At 36.6% G+C, this 19,464-nt stretch overlaps 2 protein-coding genes across 10 annotated transcripts in view; both read right to left on the bottom strand.

Annotated features, from left to right (window-relative positions):
* On the bottom strand, positions 1-11,086 carry LOC105680747 (cGMP-dependent protein kinase, isozyme 1). Of its 7 annotated transcripts, none has more exons than XM_012385517.3 (14): positions 10,629-11,086; positions 5,156-5,307; positions 4,590-4,661; positions 3,868-4,097; positions 3,644-3,786; positions 3,066-3,203; positions 2,809-2,987; positions 2,275-2,522; positions 1,859-2,182; positions 1,359-1,590; positions 1,134-1,240; positions 786-1,025; positions 506-572; positions 1-420 (listed from the first exon to the last, which is right to left on the bottom strand). In XM_012385517.3, the coding sequence occupies exons 2-14, from the start codon at positions 5,261-5,263 to the stop codon at positions 325-327; spliced, it is 2,184 nt and encodes a 727-aa protein (XP_012240940.1). In that variant the 5' UTR covers positions 5,264-5,307; positions 10,629-11,086; the 3' UTR covers positions 1-324. The 7 variants fall into 7 exon arrangements, with proteins under 7 accessions (XP_012240940.1, XP_024223394.1, XP_024223393.1 ...); XM_024367626.2 differs by having other exon boundaries at positions 5,156-5,304; positions 10,629-10,761; XM_024367625.2 differs by lacking the exon at positions 10,629-11,086 and adding an exon at positions 10,380-10,446.
* The window catches only part of LOC100740416 (ATP-binding cassette sub-family C member Sur), an 18,541-nt gene continuing 9,709 nt past the window's right edge, over positions 10,633-19,464 (bottom strand). Inside the window, exons 6-31 of one of the 3 annotated variants that reach the window (XM_033320640.1) lie at positions 19,085-19,267; positions 18,830-18,976; positions 18,564-18,764; positions 18,343-18,480; positions 18,100-18,262; positions 17,839-18,017; positions 17,640-17,771; positions 17,032-17,269; positions 16,833-16,938; positions 16,500-16,761; positions 16,262-16,399; positions 15,876-16,118; positions 15,524-15,765; positions 15,383-15,448; positions 15,200-15,307; positions 15,029-15,123; positions 14,707-14,933; positions 14,386-14,607; positions 14,112-14,293; positions 13,584-13,755; positions 13,260-13,497; positions 13,016-13,143; positions 12,774-12,961; positions 12,582-12,685; positions 12,114-12,310; positions 10,633-12,013 (exon numbers count right to left, since the gene is read on the bottom strand). In XM_033320640.1, the coding sequence (XP_033176531.1) occupies positions 11,855-12,013; positions 12,114-12,310; positions 12,582-12,685; positions 12,774-12,961; positions 13,016-13,143; positions 13,260-13,497; positions 13,584-13,755; positions 14,112-14,293; positions 14,386-14,607; positions 14,707-14,933; positions 15,029-15,123; positions 15,200-15,307; positions 15,383-15,448; positions 15,524-15,765; positions 15,876-16,118; positions 16,262-16,399; positions 16,500-16,761; positions 16,833-16,938; positions 17,032-17,269; positions 17,640-17,771; positions 17,839-18,017; positions 18,100-18,262; positions 18,343-18,480; positions 18,564-18,764; positions 18,830-18,976; positions 19,085-19,267 (4,458 nt within the window). In that variant the 3' untranslated portion in view covers positions 10,633-11,854. The remainder of the gene's footprint in view (positions 12,014-12,113; positions 12,311-12,581; positions 12,686-12,773; positions 12,962-13,015; positions 13,144-13,259; positions 13,498-13,583; positions 13,756-14,111; positions 14,294-14,385; positions 14,608-14,706; positions 14,934-15,028; positions 15,124-15,199; positions 15,308-15,382; positions 15,449-15,523; positions 15,766-15,875; positions 16,119-16,261; positions 16,400-16,499; positions 16,762-16,832; positions 16,939-17,031; positions 17,270-17,639; positions 17,772-17,838; positions 18,018-18,099; positions 18,263-18,342; positions 18,481-18,563; positions 18,765-18,829; positions 18,977-19,084; positions 19,268-19,464) is intronic. The other 2 variants (XM_024367624.2, XM_012385513.3) reach the window with 2 other exon arrangements.

Here is a 19,464-nt window from a genome sequence, read left to right on the forward strand (position 1 = left end):
TACTTCTTTTACAAGAATTATATATATATTGCTATTATATATTGCTAATTAATTACAGTTTAGTCATAAGATACAAGATTAGTGTCTTCATACATTAGTGTCTTCGAATGTAAGAAACATACATAGGAAACTACGCATCTGTAATATACGAATCGATTAAAGATAACGATTATCTCTTTGCTATCGGTATGCTTTTATTGTAGGGCATTATTGTAAACATTATTTTCATCCTTCATGTGCACTTTTTGTATCATTTCACGACTCTTATCAAACGTTTAATGGAGAAATCATGTACAGCTTAGATTATCGTGCGATTTTTCCTGCTTAGAAGCTCGCGTCCCATCCAGAGAACTCGTCCGGTGGAACATTACGATCCGGCGGATACTTTTCGAAATTCCTCGTATCGGTCGGATTTCGTATCTAGGATTTTATAAAAGAGGATAAGTGGTGAGTTTATTTAAAAATTAATATATTTGTAATAATACGTAAAATAGATTTTACGTACTGTTGGAACGATTGGCGCTGGTAAGGTTAATCTCTGCAAGGCTTGCCAATTAAATCCATTGAACCATCTATAAAAATGTTATTTCGTTAAAAAAGCTTGTACTTTCTATTGGAAGAAACGCGATAAACGATCTATTTAAAGATCTAGTTCTACGAAACGAGGAAATTCTACTGAAGCGTTTAAATGAACTCTGTTTAAACATATATATTTGCATAAATAGAAACTTCAGTGCGTTTTAATTGAATTTATTTAAAATAAATTATTTAATTGATAAATTTACTTGTGATCTCGAATATCTTGGATGCCATTTCTTTGGTAGCCAAGACGTTCAGAAGGACTTAGACGAAGAAGCTTCTTGATGATACTGCTGGCGTTTCTGCTAATGGAATTAGGTATTCCGACCACTTCGATGCCCTTCAGAATTTTGTTGTAAATGGACATATGATCAGAACCTCGGAATGGTGGCTTACCGATTAGTAGCTCATGAGTTAAAATCCCGAGAGCCCAGTAATCCACCGCCCTTTGAATAAATTAAACTTATCTTAAAGTCACCTTCGTTATTTTATTTGAAACTGATTCAGCGTATCTTTATAGAATATTTTACGTTTACTATTTGTTAATTATTTACCTATCGTGTCCTTTGTTCAAAATAATTTCTGGCGCCACGTACTCGGGCGTACCAGCGAAAGTCCACGTTTTCGATGGCCCGATCTTTTTACTGAAACCGAAGTCAACCTGGAAAATGTGTACAAAATCGCGTTTTACCTATTTTCTTGTAAACAGAGTCGAGCTATTGACAATCGACTTTCCTCAAACTGTTATCGCTTACTAGTGATTATCAGATCGAACTTACTAGTTTTAAGTATCCACGAGCGTCGAGCATAAGATTCTCTGGCTTTAGATCACGATAAATAATGTTCATCGAATGAAGATGATCCAAAGCTTCTACCACGCATCCTACCATGAATTGTGCGGTTGACTCATCGAAGACTCGTCTTCTTTGGAGAGTTGTCCACACGTCTCCACCTAGAGAGACTTCCATCAGGAAATATACGTATTTCCGGTCCTTGTACGTCTGGTAGAGCCTAAATAAAGGGAAGGAAAATTATATTTCTGAATTATTTGATTAATAGAACGCGGATATCTATGCAAATTAATATTTTAGCAAAGATTTGCCTCATTCACCAAATATTATAAAGTAGATAAATTAACATTATAAATTACACATATTATACAATGCTTTACTTTGGATACTATATACATTTTATATCGAACACTCTATATATTATGTGCATCCTTTCATTTTTATAAATCCGCGGGTTATCAATTGATAAGATTTTTTTTAGTACTGACTTGCATATGAATGGAGAATCACAGGCTTGCATAATATGTTTCTCGTTCAGCACGTGTTCCTGTTGCTGTTGCTCGACCATCACCTTCTTCTTCAGTCTCTTGAGAGCAAAACTCTTCTGAGGATCTGACTTTAAAGTGACTAATTCCACTCTGCCGAACCCTCCAACTCCTAGCGTTGCTTTGGTCTCCAAATCGGCCAAAGTGACGTTCGAATACTCGCTAGTCCACTTCTTCAGCGTCAGCGATTGTTTCTGTCTTCCGTATTCCGCTAACCAATCCTTGTTGCGTATTTCGTCGAGGCCACCCAAATAATTCAGGAAGGAACTGAAGTTTAATGTTGTTTAAAAGAGCATGAATATTTCCTGAGAACTCACGAGACGAGAAAGTTTATCGTTACTGATTTATGTATAACTCACTGTTGGTCCAAAGTTAAACATTCGACACCAGGCGCCAGTGCAATGACGTTGGCGTGTCGACGATTTTCACCAGTGTCGTCGTAAAGAGCTATTTCTCCAAAGTATTGACCCTTTCCAAGGACCACTAGCTCTTCTTCGTCACCATCCTCGGTGTCTTTTGTTATTCTAACGTTTCCACCGCTGATTATGAAAAATTTGTCACCTTTTTCTCCTTGCGTAACTATTTTTGCTCCAGCAGGATAAAATTCCTATCGGGAAGATATATACTTTTTACTTTCAGAACCAGATTTGCATTCGGATGGTCATTAGTAAATTGCAGATTTTTATGCGATTTTATACTTCTATGAACGTAAATAGAATCTAAACAGACATTTGTTTCATTCGCTACATACTACAGCGAATACTTTGCTTTGAATATTTCAGATACTTTTGCCATATTACGCTCATTCCGCGTATCTTTACACTTTCAAATTTCCTATAAACGCATAAACATCTACGATCTAATTATTAGAAATACAAAATATATGTATTTACCACGCGGAGAAGATCGGAAATCTTAGCGAGCACGTGATCCTTTGGCTCGGGCAATTTTTGGAGAACAGAAACTTGTTTAAGGAATCGAATGTTTCCTTCCAGCCTTTTCTGCGTTGTGTCAATCATAACAGTGAGAAACACGGATCGGTCGAGGACCCACACCTTTCCACCTTTCTTTACTGAAAGTTAAACGTGACTTCTTTCAATAGAAAATACAGTTATTAATTATTTTATAATATAATCTACTATATATTTACCGCTGATGGATCGAAGTCTCTTGGTGTTGTATAGCAAAGCAATTTCTCCGAACGCGATGCCAGGACCAAAACTTCTTTGGAAATTGTCACCCTCATAGATATCGAACTCTCCTTCCGCTGACACGTACAGGTGCGATCCTAAATTATACATTAAGAAAGGAATTTAGAAAAGCGATATTAATACTTATGCAAATATTTCACATTTATTTCGTTCGAAGTTACATTTATTAATCGTGTTATCAGTCTATCAAATCGTACGAAGGATCTTTATTTCTTATGTAAATTTATCTATCACTGTATTATGAATTTTTATGCATTTGTTGAAAATTCGAAGAAAAAATTCCCGGAATGCGGATAATATGCAAAAATATGTAAAACATCCGAAGAATAGATTTCATTTTTTTCAAACTGTATCTTTACACAAATATGTATTTGCATAGATGTCTGTAGTCTAATTATTCCATAGATAGCTAAGAAAGTTTTTCGCTCTAAAGTGAAATATTCCACGTTCGTGATAAGAATGATTCAGCTATTGTCAGACGACAACTAATATAGAAAAAGAAATATTATAATTTTACCCATATCTCCTTCTCGAATCACTAAGGTGTTCGGTGGTATATGTTTCGGGTACATGGCATCGACTAACGCTTCCACCTGATTTTCCTCAAGGTTACCAAGAAATTCGTTCTCCAAAATGGCCTTTGTAATCTGTTGTTTACTCCTATAGGGAACAAACAAAATATATGTAGAAAATGTATCATTATTTAGAATGGATCGTTCAATTATTTTTTCTTTAAATTACTTTTCGTCCTTTTCGTAAACAGGAGTTGGCTCAGAGAGTGGCGTTGGAGTTTTGCCGATGATACCGCCTCTGGGATTCGCAGGTTGATCAGAACCATCCGAAGTTCTGACAGGATCTTGTTCGTTCTCATTGTGATTTTGTTGTGGTGGCAATGGTGCCCTACTTTTTCCATGGGACTGTACAGGTGGGCCGATTCCATTAGATATTACCGTAGCAGGTAAGGGTCGTATCTGTATTAGAAATAAAATTTCCTTATTAAATTAAACATTTTCTATGATTTATCGATTGTTTAAATTGATTTATCGATCAATTCTTTTTAACATTCTGCTATTTTCTAACATGCCTTTTACCTTAATGAAACACAATGAATATTTTGTTACGAATATGATATATAAACATTGGTGATATGTATGTTTATTTTAGAATCGTTAAACTTTTCTACATCTGTCTTTATATTACTGATTCTTATGAAATTTCAATTTGTTAATTAGTATCTGTTAGCTCTCACGAAACTACAATATGTACATACTCTATTTGCCTAATGTCTTCCTAGAGATAAAGAAGTCAAAACAGATATATCTATTTAAAGATCTTTACATCTTCGTAAGAATATTTTTGTGTCATTGATTTTTACGAAAATCTTACGCGTCCGTTAATTAGTACCCGTTAATTTACGAAATGATGTACTCTGCTTAATCGGAGAGATATTTTTAAATACTCACAACGCCATGAGTCAGATCTGGTTCACCAGATTCTTTGTAGCTCGTTACCACTGGGCTCTTCACATTTTGGTTCTATAAACGAAGAAACAAAGAAATCAAAAAATTATTTGCTTCGTACAGAGCGATTCTCTTACTACAGGTCTCAAAGAACAAGCCGATGATTGGCTGTATATACAATGGCTATTTCGCAGATTTTCTAACGAAGCCTTTTTTTTTATCAGACTCTACGTTTCATTTTCATAGTGTCCAATTTTTGTAATCGTATGACCCCTAAATTCTGCGAAATTTAACGTAGTTGCGCCTAATTAATTAATACGTAAATGTTATGATAAGATACAACGATATTCAAATATCTTTTGTAGCTACTGTATATGATAATCCCTGTGTTGCATATGTGGGATTAGTTCGAAGTTATTCTTATCTTCATAATCTTATTTCCAGTTCTCACATATGCATACGTGCAGCGATCAGGCCAATTGTGGCTGTTTCTTTCGGGACGACCAGCGAGAGAATCATACGGCATAAAACTATGGTGCAGTCCTTGTTTGGAAAATGTTCAAACTTACTAAGGTCGTACTGTTCACATTGTTCGACTCATTCCCAGACAGAGAGGCAAGATTGATACTGCCCCTCTGTCCCAGGATACTTGGCTTCGGGAAGCACGGGAACTTCATACTTTGTTCATCCACAGCATGACGGAAACACACTCTTTTGACTTCTGAAAGGCAAAGCATCGTTTCAATTTCGCAGTAAATTCGTTTATGTACAAATATTTTGTCGCTGATCGACGCGTTGATCGAGACAATTGTCTTATCTGGTTCCAATTTCTTGCCGACGTTAATTAAGATAACATCACTTATCGTTTCCGTAAGCTCTGATCAAGAGCGATGCGCTTTATTATAACGCTCTTGATTATAAATATTATCTTGTCGCGACTTTTTAAACAAGCTCAAATAGCGATGAAACTACATCTTCGCCTTTTATATCGTTACCATTAAGGACCAAGCAGTAGATAATGTGCAAAAGTTGCGTAAAGCATTTGAAAACATAAATGGCGTAAGTTATTCTTTTATAGAGTTACAAGAATAGTATTAGAATTACGAAAGATTATTACACAAACCGGAGATACAAAAATAACTTTTCTTTCTTTCCTTACAATGTCAATTCGATAGAATTCGATAATGTAAACTGATTAAAAAAAAAACGTTAGAAGCAAAGTGTCGCGCCGCGTTAACGTTTATTTTGCTTCTTAATAGTTTAAATAAAAACTTACCAAATATAGTAGGAAAATTTTAGTTAAAACTCAACTATCAACTATCGATAATCACAATTTACAGATGTTTTGCCGAGATCTACTATCGAGATCGTCGACTCCCGTAAAAGTTACCGTCAAACAAAAAGTTTTTACGCCAGACGATCACGAGCACGTGGTTTAGCTGATCACATGCTTATGCTAATGATCTTTGATGCACGATATATCGTATGCTGACGTCACGACATATTAGCACGTTCTCACGATGTGGATATTCTCGTTTCAAGGTACGATCTTTTGGATGGTTTCCATTGTCAACAAATTTTCGCATTAACTAGAGCATAATCGATCCCCATTTCATTATCGTCTCGAATACAAATTCGTTGTTTGAGAGTGTTTTATCGTTCCATCTATCTTTCGATTTGTTACTCGAATGGAATGTTGTCTTATGTAATAAAATTCGATAATTTTCGGACTGTACCTAATCGTACGATACGAGTAATAATACGAGTAATCGTTCAGTCAGAGACTGAAATTTAATAAGTTGATGTTATCGCGATCTTGATGTTCATTTTCGTCGGCCATAGTTCAGCTTAGTCAGCAAGAAAGTTGTACACTTGTGAAAAATTAGGCAAACTCGTTTGTAACTCTAAACGGAACGATTATTCTTCGATATTGTATGAGAAAATTCGAAAAATGAGGGCGGATTAATTGAAGTCTTTGTTTGATCGTATCTTGAAATGCTAACGTAATCTCGTTACAAAGAGCAACGTCGGTTTATACTATATTAAGAGACTGATAAGGGTGTTTGATTAGTCATACGAGGATCTGGCCAAATGTTATTTATGCCGTGTTTGTCGAGCACGTGCTTGTACATCCTTGCTAATTGTCATACTTTTTCAATAATCTCGGTCGTTTAAAAAATTATTCTCCAAAAAAAAAGAAGAAAAAAAAAGAAAAGAAAATACTCAATTTATAATTTCGAAGTAACAGGTTGATTATTATACATAGATCAGCAGAAATCACGTGTTCGACTGCAGGAAAGACATCGATCTTCGTAGTAACTTCAACTGCGAGTAAATTTCGTTCTGCGTTGACTTCCTTGTCATAAATCAAAAGTAAGAGATTATCTCGAAAAAACTGTCCAGTTGGCGACTCGGCGAGGGTGAGGATCAACATAGGAAGCAGGGAAACAAAGCGAAACGAAAGAGATTACCATCGAAAGTTGGCTGGTTCGAGCTCACGCGAGTATACGTAATGCCACGAAACGATCGCCGAAGCAGCGAGGAACTAGAAAATCGTCTCTTTCCGTGGCAGATCCTATCTAACTGCGGCACCAGGTTCGTTTCGCGTAGCATTTCCTGCTTCGTTAGAAGTCGAGCTATTAACTCGAAGAAGCGATCGAAGTCGTTCGTCTTTTTTCCTTTCAGTCGACCATTGTTTCCCTGTTTTGTCTCTTTGTGTCTATTCTTTTTTCTTCTTTTTACGTAATCACGAGGACGTTCCACCACAAGCACGCGCAAGTTGGCGTTTCGCAATTTTTCTTGCACAATGCTCGCGCGAATGTTACTCGTTAAGCCCGTTGGAATGAAAAGCATGCGACCGATGATCGTGATCTATGTTAACAATGAAAATATCACAGGTATTTTTTATTCCTCTGCGATATTATTTTGCCACGATTACGCAAGATTAAATATCTTTCACGTCCAAGCACGTCCATTGGAATTGTAAACGATTTACAGCTTTTTCTAATTCCTTTTTTCATTGGAAACTGCTATGTGTATGTAGGTGACTTAGATCCGTGACAGTCATGTGCGTAATGTGTAACGTTCATATTAGTAGATGGTAGAGTAGCTGATGCTAATATTGATAGAAATGAGTAAATAATAGCGGAATGAGAAGTGTTAATAATACCGGTTGGATTTCGCGACGTTGGAAATATTGAAAACAACGAGAACTTTTTAAACTTCGTCGTTATCAGTACCTTTAATTCCTGCTCGTTTTCCCATTTCGAGCTAATTACCTTATCTCGTCAATGTCAAGTGATTTTTCCATTGTCAGTAGTAATTGCAACGACATGCGCGTTATTTAGGAAGTGTTTCGTAAAAGCTACAACGAAATAAAGAGAGTGGAACATTTTTCTCTTTCGAGACTGTATTTGGTTAAATTATTGTCAAGCAAAGTTGTCTCTGTCGGTTTACCTACAGATGACAAATATTTTATATTGACCAAATCCTTCGAACATTCCATTCGCAACATCGGTGATATCGTTAACGATATTTTGCAGACTGTTAAAACAAACTCAAACATCGTTACTGTTTTTCGTATTCATCGAGAAACGCAGCTTCGTCGCGTACATGTACATACATATACGGTCTTGTTTAATTCTGTAATTAATGTACACGTTCGCTGATATGATTCGTTAAGTTTCGTTCACGCTCACGAACAAATCTGCGTGCCTATCTCAAAATTGAAGAGGTCTATATTAACGAAATATCGTTGAAGTACTGTTTTAATTGTGTTTCGCGCTTAATCAACCGCTGCGACAAGCACAATTAACTCGAGTGTAATCGTTCCACACGTGCTTCTCAGTGTGTGTTTTCCCTCTTAAGACGTCACCTCTGATTCCGTCTTACACACTTTGTTAAATATTCCACGGTTATTTTTGCACTTCGCCAATATTTTCGTCTCGTTATCGTGTTTGATTTTCTTTTGGTTACCCTGTTTGCTTTGTCATCTCGTGATTCTGTTACGCCCGAATTTATACAAGAACAATGGAATTAGTAAAAGGTGAATCGAAACTTTTCTCCCATTTTAATCTAATCAACGAACTTTAAAGCAATCGTCGATCGATCATTCTTCGATCGTTACTGTTTTTCACTCTCGATTCTTTCACATTTGAATTCAGAGAACGTTATCTCATATATATGGACGAAAGTTAATATTTAATTGTACAACGAAATTACTTAATCATATGCAATATTTGTTTTTTACAACGTCATGCGAGACAGAAAGGCAAGAACCTTATCTGTCATCTGACGTTGCTCGCATTATACTGCAATTGATTTAACAGACACTACCGAGTCAATTTTATCTCACGATTAATGTTCCTCTGTCTGATCGATTAGATCTTGAGATAAAACTCTTCCAAACAGAAGAGTTCGCCCTTATGAATATATTCATGTAATATGTACATAGTCTCGTCTTTTTGCGATCTTCGTTTCCTATAAAAATTGTCGACGTCTTCGTAACGTGGACGTTGAATGTAGAAACTCACCTTTCAGATTTAACGTGGAAGACGCGACCGAGAGTCGAGAAAACTTTCCAAGAAACGAAAAATCTTGCTAAAAACTAGTTCGTTCAATGGTTAAGAATGTAATTTTGCTCGACGTGTCAAATAACGAAATAAATGATTTTCTGAGGAACGATGAGCTGCACTCCGTGAATTCGCGCATAAAACTGATATCTCAAGTTCGACAAAGACGCAGAAATCTTATCTAGCCGATAACAAAGAGACGCAGTGTCAACAGGCAGGTACACATACGGCCACGTCTTATCTAATGAATTCTATTCTCTTTTCATTAATAAGGCTGGTATGTCCGCTTTTTCTTTTTCAGATGGAGAGGGGATGGTTCAGTACTTTGTAACCATCATCTTTCTCCAATAGAAAAAGATTTTTGAGTTCTCTTCCTTGATCATTTTCTGGATCGCGAGAATATCCGTTGTTTTATCTTTCTTTTTCTCTTTCTAATTTCTCTTTAGTTCTTAAGATTCTCAAGTGAATTTTCGAACCGAAAAGAATGAAATTTTTTAAGCTTTCTTTCTGAAACATTTACATTTTTAACATTACATGATTACATTTTTTATCGATTACGAATTGTAAAAAACAGAATTATTTCATTGTATTCACGATAATATGGGCTCGCTAACGCCGAAAATAATTACATGCATGCAACGAGCGGTTTCAAATTTTCTGAATTGAATAAAATTAATCGACGATCGATTCTAACGAGGCTACTATTGATAGACTTGAATTTATCTGTTGTTCATAGCTGGCACGATCACCGTATACAAAAATACGTAATATTTAAAATTCAAAGAAAAAAAATGGAAACCGAAAAAAAGAATTAATTACGAAATTAGAAATTAAGAAATTTGTTACGAACGTATTCACCTTTGAAATGAACTCTTTATACAGTTTTCTATGGCCGTGTCCCTGAATATACCGATAGTCACCCGTTTTCTTATTTTATCGTTGAAATGGCCTCTTATCGCTTAGTTCGGTGCCTTTATCGCTTCTCATCTATCGGACGTTCCCTTTTTCCTATTTTCTCGCTTTTTTTCGTGTCACACTTTCTTATACGACCACAACGAACCAAGTGTTTCGACATGATCTTCGATTCTCCCACCTGCCTTACTTTGTGACGTGTCAAATGAAAATCGCATCATTTGCAAGAACTCGTTCTTGCAAATGATCATGGTAGATCGTAAATTACAAAAACTTGTAAAAGCATCCGGCAGTTATGGAAAAAACTTACGGTACTCGTTCCACGATGAATCATCGGCCAGGTAAAAGCTTTCTTGCTCCATTTCTTCCGCGAGCTCGACGTGACAACAATTATTATTAACAGATATCAGCCTCTATCGAGTAAGTAAATCGTGCTTGTCAACACGAATTTCACGACTCACGTGAACGAGGAATGCTCCGAATCTCCGATCTAATCTCGGCGGAAGAACCCGTTGCACGATCGACAAACACGTAAACAACGTTAATCAAGCATACTCACGTTCAAATACGTCTGCTCCCTTACGACTTATTCTCCTGCGAAGGTTTACAAAACTGCGGAACACCGGCTGCACTGGCCACTTTCGAGATTCATTGTCCGTTACCAACTACGATCTCGCGCGGATCGATTATTCACGATAATTAGAAAGCCTCTGCTTAGACACGAAACTCAGAGGCGAACGCGCGCTTTCATTTTTCTCACGCGTTAATTTCTACCTCGCGCGATTCTCTTTTTTAAGCTTCAAAAATGAGCAAGATCAAGTGTTTGTCACTGAATTTGAAAAATATGAAAATTTTCGATAGAATATCTAAACGCGTCAAGTTTCGTCGACATTATGATCGAAATAGGACAGAGAAGGGGTTAGTTTCGAGTCGACAGTAAAGGAGAAGTGGAACGAATTCGACCAACTTTCGTTAACAGACTCGCGGTCTTATCGACAGGCCGCTCTCAATGCCACTAGTTGAAAAATACGCGCTCATTTCCCATCGCTGTCAAACAGTGGGGGTATTGGCAATTATTATCGTTGGCCACCTTATCCGCACGTAATATATGCCGCCAGTGATTATGTATTCGAGTATACGTGAATATGGCATGATTCGAGCGGAAAAACCGATACCACCGAAATAGCCCGAGAAAGTACATTTGCATCGACACGTTCGATCTGATTAGGAGATAGGTGCATTCCATTAATATATGCACGATGGATCGAACGAATTAATTGGCCTAAGATTCTTTCCTTTGATCGATTCTTTTCTCTTGCTTTCCGATCGACGTTAGAAACATGTACGCGAACGATTTTTCTGGTGATTGAGAAATTTCGGGGATGAGATATTTTTAGAGCGAAGGTATAAAAATATACACAATTGTATGGTAGAATTATTTTTTCATTTTCTTCGTTAATAATATACGGATTCAAAACGAAAAGGTTTTTAAAATATGTTATTATGTATTTTATTTGTGAGTGATTTTTATATGCAACGCAGCTTCGTTATCTATGCAATGCGAATAACAGTGAAATGTATTTCAGATCGATCAACGATCATTCGAATGCATCTTCGTATTTACAAAAATATTTCAGAAATTCCTATATCACTACGATACTCTACATTTATCATTCGTATCAAAAATAAATACTTTGTGACGAAACATGGTTAGATACGTTCTTCTGTCCCAGTCTTTCAATGTTATCGACCTTTATCATCGTTCTTTTATGCACGTGTGCTTTTTCAACAATTAGTCGTTTCATTCTCTTCATTGGACTTCAACATATTCGCGAAGAATCCACCTTGCCGTTGCATTAAGTCTGCTGGTAGTCCATCTTCGACGATTTTACCATCGTGGAACACGATTACTCGATCGCAATCCAATAACGCTGACACACGGTGCTGAAAAGTAAAGTATCAAACGTAATTAACAGGGAACGAAGTTGTTACGGTCATTTTCCTTCGTGGATATAAAGCACGTTGAGAATTAAAGCGAAGTTACCGCGATAGCAATCACTGTTCTGTTCCTGAAAGCAGTTGAAACTGCTTTCAAGAGATTCTTTTCAGTAACGGCGTCGAGAGCGCTGGTTGCTTCGTCGAGGACGACGATCGAAGACTTCCGCAGGATTGCTCGTGCCATACAGAGCAGCTGCAGCTGACCGGAAGAAAAGTTCTCACCTCCTTCTTTCACTTCGAAATCTGTTTCGGGAAATTGTATTCTTATATATTTTCTAAAGAATAGTATTGTTAAAAATATTTAGTGAAAAATTGGACCACTGACTAGAGCTTTAACGTAAATATCGATTTATTAACAGAAGCTTTCATTTTCTCCTTTTATCTTAAAGTCTGTTCGATTTGAAGACTTATATTGTTACGAACGTTGCAATTTTTTGATCATCAGGTACGAGAAAAAGAAATTTATTTAATTTATAAAATTGAACTTTGCATTCGGAATTAGAAATTCACTTACTAAGACCTTCAGGATGAGAGGCAATAATATCCTTAATTTGTGCTACTTCCAAAGCATTCCACAGTTCCAGATCTTCGTGTTCCGATAGAGGATCCAAATTCTCTCTGGAGGAAATAATATTCGTATTTTATCGTCGCTTTCAAAGGACGTTCTCTGTTAAAAAAAAAAAAAAAAAATAAATGTATAAAATACCTAATGGTACCACTGAACATGATCACATCCTGAGGAATCGCTGAGAGTCTCGAACGAAGAATTTCCAGAGGAACTTGACGAACGTCTGTGCCATCGATCGATATACGTCCCTGAGTAATCTCCAATAGTCGAAACAGCGCCATTACTGTGGACGACTTACCACTTCCCGTTCTTCCGCAAATTCCAATCTGCGAGAAATATCTATGAAAACCTAGAATTTTGTAATTCTTTGTAATTTTTACCTTTTGGCCTGGCGTAATCTTCAAGGATAGATTCGAGATCACTGGTTCTCTTTGTGAAACGTATCTCAGAGAAACATTTTCAAAAATAATCTCACCTTTACCTGGCCAACTATCAGATACGTGGAAGTCTAGAAAATATCGTATAAAATATTCCAGAAAACGTAGATAATATTGAAAATATATTAATAATTCATTTGGTTCTTATAACGAAACAACGATGAAAGATTAAAAAGCATTAAAGTACCATTTTGTTGGTAGTTTTCAATAGGAGCATATCTGTAAGTAGAGATACGTGCAACGCTACCAAGATACATTTCGGTCTCCGCTGTGAATTTCACTACCCAATTTAAGTAAATTGGCACTAAGAGGGTGTAATTAATCGCCAGACCAACTAGAGCAGGTGTAACGCGATCTGGATACAATTCTGCGGAAATTAAGACGGCGAGTGTCGCAGATCCTACTATAACAGCACCCAGATAATCCTAAATATTAAAATTTATAATAAAGATACAATAGCCGAACTGGCAAACTGTAAAAATAATTCTAGAAGCTTTGCAAGTTTTCTCACTAGAGCAATGCCGAGCCACCGGCTGCTGGAATTCAGGAGGAGAAACGCGTTCGTGTTAACGTCTAGGCACTTCATAGCCTGTTCCATGAAGCGATTCTCTTGTTTGGAAGCACGTAATGTTGCTAGACCGCGAAGTGTCTCAGAAAAATGCGTTGTGATTGGCCATCGGGTACTAGAAACGAATAATTGAGATTTTTAGATGAACACAGGATTTAGAAAGGCAAAATTTTTTTTTAAATTCGCTAAAAAATATTTGATCAATTGGACAAGTATATTTTTGCAAATTGGGTCGTGCAAGTTTATGTTCACAAATACATTTTTTACTGATTGAACTCTCTATAACATTGCATAATCAGTTTTAAAATCAAACGTTTTAAAAGATTTTTCAAGGAAGAATAACGATTCGTCTGGAGCAAATTTGCGGAGAGTTTTCTATGTTAATCTATGAAGGTTTACAAAAGCTAAGGAAAAGTTTGTAGAAAATATTCGCAGAAAACCAAATACCACTTACAAAAATATGTACCGTACCTGCCGTCTAATCGTTGCAAATGTTTCGCACTGCATCTATAAAACTTTTGAACGATATAATAAGCTGCACACGTGGGTATAGCAGCGATGAAGAACCACGGTGATACGATGACGTTTACTAATATCGCTGAACCACAGAGCAAGACGAAGAATGTCAGTCTTTGGATCGACATAGATATTTTCTTAAAAAAAAAAAAAAAAAAAACAAAAAGATAAATAACTGTGCATTTCTTTAATAACCACGAATCGACTAATTTTTTTATCGATTATTCACCTTATCGATGACGCCTGTATCGGCGCTGAATCTGTTCAAAATTTTTCCCACAGGATTACAATCGAAGAACGACATCGGTACTCTAAGAAGTCTGGACACGGCTTCCTCGTGTAATTTTCTTCTCGCTCTGGCTCCTGTCCACTGACCAGTTGCATTGCATACGAAAGACAAGAGTATAAAGACAAGGGAAAGAATAATGTAAACTTTAAAATAGAACACCGTCTGAAATAAAATACAGCACAGTTTGAACGGATTCCTTATCCATTGTAATGTTCAATAATCGAATCGTAAATCACGGACAAAATTATTTTACGCAGTTACATTTCGGTTTTCTTGATTGAAGTTTATATTGTCCTCGTCTGTCCACTGACTCAACCAGAGATCGATATAAACTCTCAGAACTTGGCAAAAAATTGCTACTCCTATGTAAATTAGGCCTGGTATCCAGCCTCCAGCTTTTGTGTAATCGCAAAGGATCATCCTTGTGACTGTTCCACTTCTATCTTCATATTGAAATTCTTCTTCTTGTTCCTCTGTATCACAGTCGTCTAGAGAGAGAGAAAGAGAAAAAAAAGAACTAGCCTTTTTGTACTCTTTTTCGATATTACTTATCAGTAGTAGCTTCTTTATAAAGTGTACTAACTTCCTTCAAGTTCATCGGGTTCATTAGTTCCTGTGGACTCTATCGATAGCAATCGTTTAACGGGAAAATGATCATTCTCCTGTTCTTGATTAATTCTAAATGGATAAAAACTATTCGTAAAAAGAGATATTGTTGCATATGAGAAATAGTATAAATTCATTTCTTTCGTACTTTTTAACAGTGTATTGTATTTGTCTGTTAGAGTTAGAAGGTATTAATTTTCGTAGCACGCCTCTGTCTCTATTTAATGTCAATTCATCGGGACGTGGACTGATAATTCTACAGAAGATTTCAAAAATAAGATTCATCCATTTCAAATCGTTATAAGAATTTAAAAATAGCTATTCGACTCACGCGCCAGAAAATATTTGCCTGAAAACGCCGTTTCGTTGTCCGTTGTCAAAAGTGTTATTCCTTTTTCTAAAATAAACTGATTTTTATATTTATGCAAGAAAAAAAAAAAAAAAACAGTCTATCAAAATTTCACTAGCGTACCTAGGAACAGCGTATTGACTTTCGAGAATGGTTGGAGTGCTGCTCTGTCGTAGAACAGGGGGTGGTTGTCTTTGAGGTTGGAGACTGCTCGATCTGACAGCGTTTCGATGGAATTTAAATCTTTTTTTCCCGATGTTCCATTCTTCAGAGGGCACTGGAAGATCTGTCAGATCGTGGGCTAAGTATCTCGATCCGCCAAGGGTAGTTCTTCTCATTCTTAACGGGACGAAAGCTGGAGGATTCTGGTGAAACCAAATTTTTAAGTTCATCGATCAAAACAAGAAAGAGAAAAGAAAAGGGAAGAGAAAACGTGCAACACGACGATAATATAATTATAAATCGCGAAGTCTACCACATGGGCATCTTGATCAGTGGTCCAGGATCCATCGCCAAGTTGTTTGTTCGTCGCACTCACACCGATTCTGGATACTAATTTCATCAAGGCCCACTTGTCTTTCGCAGTTCTATCAGCACGATATCCTTCGTTTTTATTCGTTGCTGTTTTCCTCCACTCGATCGCTAATTCTGGATCAGCATCTTCGATCGCTGATTTCGTGCCCACTACTCGAATACGACATCCGTCCATCACGACAACCTTAACCACACGATCATTTATCTATTGCGCCTTTTCTTGAACAATTTCAGTTTATCATACACTGCTCATAACTTAGTGTAGCATTACCTACATTAACTATTGTTTTGAACAGTGTAAGAGTACATTGCCTGACTGAGACATACTTGATGAGCAGTTGATAACAATTCTAGTCGGTGAGTAACCATAATCACCGTGCGTCCGCTCCTCAGCAGCAGCTTCCGGATTCCTTGATCGAAGATCTGCTGTGCAACTTGATGATCCAGCGCGGACAACGGGTCATCCTGCAAATATTAGTATTTGAATCTTTTATTTAAACCTAATTATTTCAACGTACTATTTTTTATTTAAGAAATAAAATGTTTAGTTTAGAAACTAGCTAACCATTATTATAACGTCCGCGTCGTTGTACAGCGCTCTGGCTATAGTTACTCTCTGTTTTTGGCCTCCGCTCAAATTGATCCCTTTCTCACCTATCCGCGTGAAATCGCGACCCGGAAGTATATCGACATCCGGTTGCAGAGCGCAAGCCTTCAATACATTCCTGTACCTTCTCAATTTGTACGGTGATCCAAAAAGAACATTGTCCCTCAAACTAGCGTTCTGGAGCCAGGGTTTCTGAGCCACATATGCAACCTTCACCCCTCTATTTTACAATAGTTCGTTTACAATTAGAATATAGAAAAATTCGAAATAACAAGGAGATCTCTGACTTACCTAGCCCACTGAATCGATCCTGTTGTCTTCTGGATCTCTCCTAACATTCCTAATAGTAAAGAAGTCTTTCCACTTCCTGTCTTTCCAACAATTATAGTCAGCTGACCTGAAAGTGACAGTAGTACGTGGTTTTTTAGATTTTGCGTAGCTGCAAGTGATCGATAATTGCTACAGTGGATCTGCATCAAATTAACCTTACCACGTGGAAAACTAAGATCAGATACGGATAACAGACTTTCATCGGTGCCCCAAGAAAATCCGCAGCGCTTCATTGTAAGCACCGGAATCTCCGGATCCTTCTCAAACACGGTGTCCACCGATGAATTTATGTCCATCGTGTAATCCGCCAAGTCAGAAGATTGTCCATCTTCTTCGTCTTCTTTGATGTTATCCAACGATCCAAAATTGGGAGTGTTGTGCGTTTTCATTGTTTCTATCTGAAGAAATATTTAATTGCCACGAATAGAAATTCATATTTTGCAGTATCTAGTTCCTAATATTTTATAATATTAAAGATGTAAAGATATTTTGCAATTGGCAGGTTTTCCGGAAACCAAAATGACAAAATGACACTGTCGAGGATCTTAGTTTTAGCTGTTTAATATCAACTACGTTTGAATTAGTAACTATAATTTTTCTTAAAGAGTTTTGTTCTTTTTATATTTAGAACAGAAATAAAAATATCATAGTAACTTAATTACTCGAATAAAAAATACACTCAGAGCGTCGATATATTTTTCACGGCTTCTCGGTTAGTATATTTCAAGCATATTTCAAGTATTATCGTTGTATTTCATAGATACTTACAGTGCTCTCTTCGATAGAATTGGCCAGCGATGATGTATTTTCGGCTACTTCTGACTTTGCATCGTTAAGATTAGGCAAGACATTGTCGATCTCCGGAAGTTGGAGAAACTCCTCTATTCTGTTTGTTGAAATCTATAGAAATCTTGAATTAAAGTATTTATTAAGAAGAATACAATAACAGTTGAAAGAATTTGCTTACCATAGCGTTAATAATGATAGGTATCATCACAGGAAAAATGAGAAGGGGCACTGTGAGCTGTGAGAATAGAGCTAAGCTTGCAAAAACATTTCCAGCCTCGAGACTTTTCTCTTCCAGCCGGAAATAAGCGGCAAAAGTGAAAAGTGTCGTCAGTACCGATGAAGCATGCGTGAGAAAGTCTAATTATCAACAATCCACGTTTCAATTAACAACGTTATTTCGAAACAAAATTCTTTTCTTTGATCGAGAAGCCGAACTTACTTATAAGGGTCCAATAGAAAGAATCCTTATCCAGCATTTTTAGCTCATCGTTTCTCGTTTTTCTTATTTTCTCCTCGAAAATATTTTCCCAGGCTCTAAGCTTCACTAATCTTATTCCTTGGAAGATTTCGTTAACCAGACGTAATCTAGCGTCGCTGCTTTTCTAAAGACAAAAATATTGTCGGTTCTAAAACTGTCTTTTCATTATTAGATATTTAAGAGAAATTACAAGTATCGACTTACGGCGACAAATTTAGAATTTTCCGACATTTTCTTGCCAAGCACCAATTGCAGTGGCGTTACTATCAATATGCAGCAGAATGCACCGATAATTGCACTTATTCCCAATTTTGTGTAAAGAAGAAAAACTATGGCGCTGATCTAAAATCGATATTTAAAATTTCAAATCGTTATTAGCTATAAGATATAAATATCTAATTATCGTTAATTATTTATTCTTTCACTTTTAATGGAATTGCCCAGGTATAGTGTCCAATCCAGAAAAAGCTCATCACATTGTAAGCATCCTCAGATATTAGGTTAGTTAAGGTTCCAATATCAGCAGATTGCTGACATTTATTCTGTTCTTTCTCCTTGTCTGTCGGATTATCCTCTTCGTCGATACTCCAAGAGCATAAACGCAAGGCTTTATCGTATAGCAGCGTCTGTAATTTTAATTCAATTCTCTTGATGGTTTTCGATGGTTGCTATTTTCGAGTTTCAAGTGTACCTGAAGTGCGTTCTTCAGGCGGATCCCTTCAACGCAAAGGATATGAGTGGAGGCCTGGCTTAGAGTGCTTTGTAATAAAGAAAAGAAAAACACCAACAGGCACAAAAAATAGCCATTTTGCAAGATTTCAGGAAATGTCATGGCACTCTGAAATATTCCATAGTGTCTTTAATTAATTCTCTGTTTAATCTTTTCAATCGTTGTATTTTCTATTTAATTCTTTTAGGTGAAATGCTATAGAACAATGTTAGATACCATAGAGTTTCGATTTATTGTCCCATTTTGAGAAGCAGAGACGTAGTTCAGAATTTTAGAAATAGACATCGGTCCAACAAGGCTTGTAGCGTCCCCCAGTATTTTAAATAATCCCCCAATGGCAAACGGGTACCATATTCTTTTCCAGTAACATCGCCAAAGACGTAGTTTCTCGTTTCTCTCCTACGGAAACAACCAAACACTCCGAATCATCTCGATTTTTATGATTAAATATAAATATAACATAAATTACAATTTGTAACTCATACTCTGTAGTTAAGATACAAATTTTGCTACTCGTGTCATTTATCCATGAAACTCTTTCAACTAATATTAAAATATTTCATTAAAATTTGGTATCCTGTACCGTTTTTTTTTCT

This window comes from Bombus impatiens, unplaced genomic scaffold, assembly GCF_000188095.3.
Source record: "Bombus impatiens unplaced genomic scaffold, BIMP_2.2 scf_0321, whole genome shotgun sequence".
Taxonomy (NCBI): Eukaryota; Metazoa; Arthropoda; class Insecta; order Hymenoptera; family Apidae; genus Bombus; species Bombus impatiens.